General features: G+C 53.5%; 1 protein-coding gene across 5 annotated transcripts in view; it reads left to right on the top strand.

Moving 5' to 3' along the window:
- Positions 1-6,493, top strand: part of Whrn (whirlin) — a 91,629-nt gene extending 85,136 nt beyond the window's left edge. For 3 of the 5 annotated variants that reach the window (XM_074051180.1, XM_074051176.1, XM_074051178.1), the window contains 5 exons: positions 1,239-1,310; positions 2,555-3,092; positions 4,633-4,814; positions 5,270-5,392; positions 5,727-6,493. In XM_074051180.1, coding sequence (XP_073907281.1) covers positions 1,239-1,310; positions 2,555-3,092; positions 4,633-4,814; positions 5,270-5,392; positions 5,727-5,909 — 1,098 coding nt within the window. In that variant the 3' untranslated portion in view covers positions 5,910-6,493. The remainder of the gene's footprint in view (positions 1-1,238; positions 1,311-2,554; positions 3,093-4,632; positions 4,815-5,269; positions 5,393-5,726) is intronic. The other 2 variants (XM_074051177.1, XM_074051179.1) reach the window with 1 other exon arrangement.
- The last annotated feature ends 2,783 nt before the right edge of the window (positions 6,494-9,276 follow it).

Below are 9,276 nucleotides of genomic sequence, written 5' to 3' on the forward strand. Positions count from 1 at the left end.
GTCTGGAGACCCAGGAGAGAGCTGGTGGTTTAGTCCCAGTCCCAGTCCCAGAGCCTAAGAACCAGTCCCAGAAGCAGGAGTCCTGATATCTGAGGGCAGGCATTGGGCTGAGGTAAGGCATGTGTAAGGCCCTGGGTTCTACCCCCAGCACTGAAAAAAACAAAAACCAAACAAAATGTCACCTGAGCACAGATGAGCAGCACTCAAGAGAGCAAACTTGCCCTTCCTCCACTGTCATTCATGGGGGCTCGAACGGGGTTGGTGATGTCGCCATAGCAGGCTGCAGCTTCAGATGCTGATCTCTTTCAGAAACACCCTCACTGACACCCAGAGCAGTACTGTTTCCCTGCCATCTGCCTCCCTCACCAGACAACCCTATGTCAGCTGAATCCCCAGTGGCAGAGGCCCTTGTCATCCTGGACTTGGGGGATGGGGAGGCAGGGCATCAGAGCCTTCAAGAAATGAGCTCTGCTCAGCACCCCACCCATCTAGAGGAGGCCTCTGGGCAGCCCAGTGTCACTGAGAGGACATGGGAGCGAAAGGAGAAATGGACATTTTTTGCAAAACACGACCTATTTAAACCCTAACCTGCTTCTGGAGAGTCAACCGTTAGGATGAAGGGAAAAAAATGGGCTAGTGTGGTCAATCAGTAGGAAGTAAATATTTCCATAGGAATCTCAGTATGCAGTATGTCCAGCTATCAATTGTACTATTACATGAAAAACACAAAATATAGTCTTGAACTCTAAAATAACTAGTATTTATAATTATACTTAACAACTATCATGTTTCATATATATTAAAAAGTAAATTCTATTTTCTCTCTTTAAAAAAAATCAAGGAAAAGGGACATCCCTTTGCGTGTCTCACTCTCTGCTTGCCCTCTTGCTACCTTCCTGGAATTCTAGGGTTTGCAGGCCTTGAGTCTGCTGAGCTTGGCAGTCCAGGCCCAGAACTCCTGAACAAGGCTGAGACACACGTAGCATCTCTAGGTGGTTCAGAAAGCCTGGAAGTGATCAGGAAGTACCAAAGAAAAAATGACTTCAATGTGGCTGGCAGGGAATTTTATCTAATTTTTTTTTAATGGGTAAGGTAAATTTCAACAGAGTGGGGCTGTCAGGGGTGGCCTAAACCACGTGAAGGTGTCACAAGTTTACCAATTGTGGTAAACTTTCTGAAGAGTAGACTGGCTCTCCTCTTGGCTCCTGTCTATTCACCTTGTCTCTTACCATTTGCAGAACACGCTGGACCTGGAGGAAAATGGTGAGGCCACCCAGGGCAGCGTCAGTGCCCTCCCAGATGTGTCCGTGGTAAGCTCCTGGTCAGCCCTTGAGCTGTGTGTTCTCATCTCTGCTCAAGTGTCCTCTGGGCTCCTCCTGGGGACAGCCACCAGGAGAGTACACACGGTGGATGAGAGGACAGGGACCTTGGCTACAAGCCCTCAGCCCCAGCTGCTTGGCTGTACCCAAGTGCACCCCTGCCACCTCCAGCAGAGACTAAGCCACTCACTCCTCGTGACCTTGATGGGGGTGGGAGGGCATCAAACTGACTGGCCACAGCCTGATTGCTGAGTGGGTCTTTGCCTCTGCTGTGTTGTCTGAACTCTGTATCAGCAAGTATGGGAACCTGTAGTAAGCACCCTTGAAGAGACCGCATGCCTAGCCTGGATGTGGAAGTTAAATACAGCATCACACTCATGTGATTCTGACCCAAGTGGCCTTGTGAGCCAGATTGCCTGGGTTCAAATCCCACCTCTTCCACTGCCTATGTGACTTCAGGCAAGCTTCTGAGCCTTTCTGTACCTGTTTTCCCATCTGGAATGAGGTGATAATAGCCTATCTCCCCATAGGATGGTGGCCAAGGGCGGATTAATTCATCTAAGTAAAGCACTTAGAACAGTGCATATAAAGCCATCAGAGCTTGTCATCACACAGGCGTCACAGGTGTTGGACATTGGCTGAGGCAGAGGGGACTAGTAATTGCAGGTCCATAGCTGATGCTCACAGTGCACCTGCTGCACATCATGCACCTCGCTGACACATTGCACACAGGGCTCCTGCTAGCCCCATCTATTCTGCTAGTAGCTACACTATGCTCAGAGAGGTGCCGGGCCTTTTCCAGGGTCACACAGCTCCACAGCCCATGTGTGCCTCTTCCCTCCAGTCCATTTTCCCTCCAGTCTGTTTCAGTTTCTGTTTTCAGTAACCAAAATAATCTGCTAAAAAAAAAAAAAGTCAAAGAAATGCCTTTTTGCATGTTTCCCTCTCCTGCTTCTAATTAAGTCTTACTGCCCGTGACAAGCCCTGGCCTACTCCAAGGCTTCAATTCCCAAAGATACTGATGCGGCCCCAGAGATACCTGCCAAGATCCCAACGCTCCTCAGCTGCCGAGAGGCCAGGAGAAGTTTTCCGCTGGGGTGTTGCATTATTCAGAGCAGCGCGGCCAGGAGCTGACGGAGCAGGGACAGTGTTCCAGCCGGACCTGGCTCTGCGCTGCTGATCCTCTGACAGCCACCATGGGCTCTGACTTCTGTTCCTGTTGGGTCTTTTGGCAGGATGATGTCAAATCCACCTCCAAGGGGCTGACTGGCATCACACCACCTCCTCCCCCACCGCCCCTCACCCAAAGTCATGAACGCCTGCTGGACCAGCCAAGGAAGCCGGCAAAGGAGGACCCCCAGCCCCCTCCCTCTGCACCATCCCACTTGGGCATCGTCTTCTCAGCGCCACGGAACTGCAGTCCACCGCTGGGCACCACGCCTGCACCAGGGGCCTCCTCCACACAGGACTCACCCTCCTCCCCCATCTATGCCTCTATCTCCCCTGCCAACCCTAGCTCCAGGAGGCCACTGGACGGCCACCTGGCCCTGGTCAACCAGCACCCCATCGGCCCCTTCCCTCGGGTCCAGTCTCCCCCACACCTGAAAAGCCTCCCTGCAGAGACTGCGGGGACCGGGAGCTGCCTCCCATCACCATCACCCTCTGACCATCCAGACCCAACGGGCACGAACCAGCACTTTGTCCTAGTGGAGGTACACCGGCCTGACAGCGAGCCTGATGTGAATGAAGTGCGGGCCCTGCCCCAAACTCGCAGTAAGTACAGTGGACCCTGGCTGGAGCTGGACCAGTCCATTTGCTGCCATAGTGAAAGGACAGATGTCCCCAGACTCAGGCACTATTTCGATGTCTTTGGAGTTCAAGGTTTGAGTTTGAATCCTGTTTCTGCTGCTGGCTCACTGTGACTACACAAGCTGCCTGGCCAGGCCTGTCTAAGCCTCACCTTCTCTTTGGTAGTGTGGAGCAAATAGCGACAGCCATGCCAAGTCACAGTTCCAAGTGGGAACTGTGGGCCTGTCCAGCTCCCCCAGCACTGGCCCTGGCAGCCCCTCTTGTTTGCTGCAGGAAGAAGTAGCCCCTTGAAGGCAGGGTGACTTCTGTTATCTCTGTTCCCCAGGGCCTGGCCCAGAGCAGGCACTGGGTGTTGGCATTCAGTCCCTGGAGGCCTGGCAGGTCTGACCTGTTCCTGCATGGTCAGAGTGCACCCCAATTTCCCAAGCTAAGGAGGTGGAAGAGGAGAGCTGCTTTTCCCACCCAAAAGGAGCAAGTCAGGTCCTTTCTTAGGTTCTGCTGCCATCTTGTGGCTACAGTAATGCCTGGACCCCATTGTGTGCCAGGCAATACCCATTATGGGATGTACAACATAAGGTCCCCTCACTGCACCAGGGGCAGCTGAGAGAGAACAGAGAGCAGGCAGATGTGAGGGAGAACCCAGAGCTGCCATGAACCCTTTCACTGCTACCTCCAGGCCTCACCCTGAGTTTGATGGTGAGAACTACAGCATCCTACACACCAGACACTGTCCTAGAGCCCCTTGCCTGTGTTAGTAACTCACTGAATCCTCGCAACAGCCCTGGGAGGAGATACTATTACTGTCCCCATTTTACAAGGGATGAAGGAACTTAGGCACAGTAAGTAAGGAGCCAAGCAGCCTAGCACAAGCTGCTCTCCTGGCTGCATCTTGCTGCTAGTCTTGATGGTAACTTTAGGCAAAACACTGCTCCTGTGTTAGATAGAGGTCATGGAGGCTCAGAGAGCCTAAGTCCCTGTCCTAGGCTTACATAGCCGGTCTCTGGGGACTCACACAACCTGTCAGACTCCAGAGAGCGCATTCTTAAGCAGCAATCTCAGGCTCAGGGCAGAGACACCACACAGAGTAAAGCAGCCTGATGGATTGCAGAGGCAGAGGGCACACGCCCGCCACTTGACGGACGGGACGGGCGGGGTCATTCAGGGTATAGGTGTGGCAGACCTTCTATGTTTGCCTTGGGAAGCTAGAACCTTCTTTTTTTATGCAAAACCTCCTCATTTGGATGTGCTGGTCCATCATTAAAAATTAACAGCACTGTGTGAGTTTAAAAAACAAACTACCAACACCTGTGGGCTGGTTTTGCCTGTAAACCTTCATTTTTACCCTCAGGTCAATGACTGAGAGCTGGGTGCCAGGCAAAAGTTTTAGAAGTAGAGGCTGTCAGGCCAGGCCCTGTGGGAAGGGCAGGTGGTCAGGAGGGAGAGAGGGTGGCAAGGAGTGTCCTGGAGCCCTCCCTGACTGTTATATCCTCCTGCCTGTCCCCAGCAGCCTCCACACTCTCCCAGCTCTCAGACAGTGGACAGACTCTGAGCGAGGACAGTGGCGTGGATGCTGGTGAGGCAGAAGCCAGTGCCCCTGGCCGAGCCAGACAGACGGCATCCACTAAGAGCAGGAGTAGCAAGGAGTTGCCTCGGGCTGAGAGGACAACAGAGAGGGCCAACAAACCGGTGAGTCAGGTTGAAGAGGACAGGGTGCAGAGATCTGAGAAGAAGGCAGGGCCCAGGGGGAGGATGGGTGGCCCCAGGGACCAGGGTGCAGTTAGACAAGTCCACCAGGGGATTTGGGAAAGTCAGAGGGACACCCTCTTAGGAATGTAGAGGCCTAGTTTAAGTCCTGCCTATGCCATTAACTCTGGTGGCCGAAGGTTGAAGCTGGCCTTGAGGATCTTTGAGGTCCCCTTCCTTCTGGTGAGGTGGCTGGGATAGTCAGATAGGTGGCAGCAGGCAGCCTTGGTCTAGGACTTTGTGGGGATTAAAGAGCTGAGGACACCACGTGCTTTGCTCAGTCCCTGTCACACTTAAGGCTCCCAATATGGTGTGCAGTATGAGCCTGTTGGTCCATGGGTGACAGCCCGGCCCAGCACCCTGGCCAGGCCTCAGAGGCCCCTCCCTCACTCCTGCAGCCTGGCCTCCTGGAGCCCACATCCACCCTGGTCCGTGTGAGGAAAAGCGCTGCCACCCTGGGCATCGCCATCGAGGGTGGTGCCAACACACGCCAGCCCCTGCCCAGGATCGTCACGATTCAGGTACATCCCCAGAAACCCCCTTATCAGGGCTCAAAGGCCCCTTTCTCAGAACCCCTCGGTGTTGATATCCCACAGGTGATCCTGTTACGGGTCCTTCACATGTCAGCCTGCATGGCAGGCTAGTCGGAAGATGTCTTATCCTCTCTCCTGGCCCAAAGCCAGAACCAGGAGGCTCACATCGCCCTTGGTCTGATCAGCCTCAACTTCAACTGGGGCAGAGGGTTCTGGTAGCTACCTGGGTGGCAGCAACCAGCTACCCAGTGGATGGTCAAAGCCAGGTGCCCCCTGCTCACAGGCGTCTCATGTGATCCCCACCCTATGTCTCACCCTGCAGCGAGGGGGCTCAGCCCACAACTGTGGGCAGCTCAAGGTGGGCCATGTGATCCTAGAAGTGAATGGGCTGACACTTCGAGGCAAGGAGCATCGGGAAGCCGCCCGCATCATCGCTGAGGCTTTCAAGACCAAGGACCGGGACTACATTGACTTTCTGGTCACTGAGTTCAATGTGATGCTCTAGGGGCCGGGCCCTGCCCATCCCCCAGCCTGGCACTATCAGGCTTCTGGAAGGGTTGGGCTGCATGGCCAAGGGGAGCAGGCAGTCATCCCCCCACTCCATCCTGGCCCACTGGACCAGAACTGGGAGAGAAAGAGCCAAGACACATGGAAGGTCACATGAGAATCTGTGTGCCGGGTACACAGTAAGTGCTCAATACAAGTGGGGAGTGGGAAAGGAAGAAAGCAAGAGGAAAGGCAGAGTGCCTGTTGCTCTGGGTTGGACAGAGGATGCTGCTGCCCACAGCCAGTGAGGACCCAGCCCACCCCAGGTCCTGAGCCTTTGTCTGGGGTGAGGTTACAGAACTCCTGACACAGCTTCCTGCCAGGGCATCTTGCAGGACCTTCAGTGCCACAAACAAGCATGGAGCACGCCCCCGCTCACAGCCCTGTCCTCCAGCTCCTTACCCCTGTGTATTTATTTCCCTTCCCATACTCCGGGGTACCCTGAGCCTATCCCAGAGGCCTTGCAGGAGCCAGCATCGTCAGTGTATTTATATACAGAACTTAGGACTTTAATTTTTCAATAAAGAAATCTGAACAAGCTTCCAGGCCAGCGTGCTGTGTGATCTGCCTGCAGGGCTGGAGTTTTGATTGCTCCATGTGGAGACAGCAGGAGTGGGAGGGGGTGGGGAGGGCAGAAGGGGCACAAAGAGCATCACACACCAGTCCCCTGGAGCCTTGCATCCCATGGATCAGTTGGGGATACACAGCAGGGTAGGCAGGTGTGCCTAAGACTCACTGCATTCTGGGAACACCTTACTTAAAAATTTGAGGGTAAAAGTTAAGTACATATCTATCAGTAGTATTTGTACACTAAAATACACAAGTATGTTATGGGATAGAATGCAAAAGATTCAGGAACGTTTTAAACACAGACTGGCTAGTCTTGGATGGGTGCCTGGAAGCTGACTCTGAGACTTGGATTTGTAAGCAGAGTAATTCATTAAGGAAGGATAGGGAGGAGAGGAAGGCTGGGACCAGTGCATTCCAGGCAGAGTCCCCAGAGGGCCATTTCTGGTGTCTAAGGTAGACCTAGAGTTGTCTCTACTCATAGCCAGAGGCTGGACGTTTCTGCCTGTCATGTTGGCTGAGACCTGTGGGTCAAGGAATAGACTCCCAGTCCTTTCCTGTTCCACCTGCCTGCCCAGGCCCAACTGGCCCAGCAGCCCAAGGCTGGAGTGGGGAGTCAGAAGTACAAGGGAGGAGAAGACCACAACACATGCCAGCCCCAGGGCCATTCCCCCCTGTCTGCAGGATCTGTCTGGTGGAAGAGGAACTGGAGAAGCCCTGTTTTGCCAGCCCTGTACCCTGGGCTCTGCCAGAGCTGGGCCAGGGGCATTAGTTCTATGATCTTTTTTGAGAGCCTTTCCTTAGCTGTCCCTGTCTCTTTCTACTCGAGGTCAGAGATATGGACTCCCCTGAGGCTGCCAGTACCCCAGAAGGCTCTAGCCCCTCTTCAGGGGCTCTGTTTGCCCCTTCCCTCTGCACAGGGTTTGTCAAGTTTGCAGGAATGACTTCCCATTCCACTGCAGGGATTTTGTCAGACTCCAGTTCAAATTCTGTGGGGTCTTGGGTAAGTGATTTCACCTGAGCCAGATGTACCCACCTGGAAAATGCATCTGGCGAGCTAAATAGGCCACCGAAGATGACCAATTTGTACCCTGGAACCTGTGAAGGTTGATTTATGTAGCAAAAGAGAGTTACAGCTGCCATTGCAAAAGTGATGGGAAATGGTTCTGGGTGATCAGGGTGGGCCTGCCTTACTTTATCAACGAGGTCCTTGTAATAATGAGACAGAGGAAATTTGACACAGAAAGGAAAGGGGGCTGGGATGGTGGGAGCAGCAGGAGAGGGATGACGTGCTTTGAGAATGAAGATGGGCTCCTGAGCCAAGAACTGCAGGTAGCCCCTTCCCCACAGAGCCTCTAGAAGGAACCTATGCACTGAGCCTGATTTTGGACTTCCCACTCTATAAAAGAGCAAATTTGTGTTGTTTGAAGCCAGTAAATATGACAGTTTGTCCCAGCATCCACAAGAAACCCATATAATGAGGGCACTGCTACCTGCCTTAGTGGAGGTGGGATGCAGAAGGTCACCCTAATGGCATTCCAGGTGTGATGGCAATGAACCTGGAACTGGGAGGCACCTGGCCTTGTGAATGCCACACCTTTCTAGGCCTGAGGACCTGTGTATCTGTTCTGAATGGACTTCAAGTTATCATTGGCTAGTTGTGGGAATTTTTGGCCAGGACAGGTGACATTCCTTCCTCAAATCCACCATCTCCTTACTTGGTCCAACCCCAGGGTCAGACAGCCCAGTCTGTGCTGTGAGAGTGCAGGTTAAGAATGGGCCTGATTCTAGTGCTGCCACCTGTTGGGCATTCCTCACCAAGGGAAATTTAAGCCCCAAAACAGCCTTTGCAAGTGGCTTAGAAATGTAAAGTACACCTGCCCAAAACCACAGGGCAAGTTTGGACCCACAGCAGCTTGAGGCCGGGGCCTGCTCTTCCCACAATGTGAAGCCCTAGGACAAACACTTGTCCTGGTGTCTTTGAAGGTACCCTATTTGGTAGGGGGTAGGGCATCAGAGGTCCACCTGGCCATGTGTACCTAAGGCCCAGACATCTTTTCTCATGATGCCAAAGATTGGGGGAGTGCTGGAGAGTCTCAGTGCTCCTCCTGGCCTGGGGAACCCTGAGCAGGTTACATACCATCCCAAACCTCAGTTTCCCCTTCTGCCCCAGAATCTTTCAAGCAGGACTTCCATGTTGCTCAACTACATGTCTGCAGTTCCATTTCATAACAGTGTGGACACATGCTCAGTCTCTTCCTGCCTCCCCCACCCCACACGCTCCCGACACGTGAAGATCCACGAAGGAGAAAGCAGGCAGGCCGAGGGCAAGCAGAGTTTCTGGTCCTGGGCTGTGGGCCTGTCCAACCCCAGTTAACCTGTCTATAGCACCTTTGGCCCCTTCTGCCTGGGACACAGTGCCATGGGGGTGAGGTGGCCCAGATGGGAGGGAACATCAGGACAAGGAGCCAGGCAAAGGCCAGGGTCTACTCTTTCGGGTCACACTTTGAGGCCAAATTCTACCTCCATCACGTCTTGGCTGGGTAACTGAGCAAGTCATTTAACCTCGTTAAGCCTCCCTTTGCCCATCCTTACATGGGGAGCATAAGGTTGACCTAACTTGTAGGTTACTGTACGGATTAGCTAAACTGTTTACCCTTTTACAGAGCAGCACTTCTACTGTGATTGCTGCTACCCAGGTGTGTTAGGAGTACCTGGCGACCTGGGGGACCGGGAGAGCTGGCTGCCGGCTGGGGAGG

This window comes from Castor canadensis, chromosome 13 (genome assembly GCF_047511655.1).
Source record: "Castor canadensis chromosome 13, mCasCan1.hap1v2, whole genome shotgun sequence".
In the NCBI taxonomy this organism is placed as follows: Eukaryota; Metazoa; Chordata; class Mammalia; order Rodentia; family Castoridae; genus Castor; species Castor canadensis.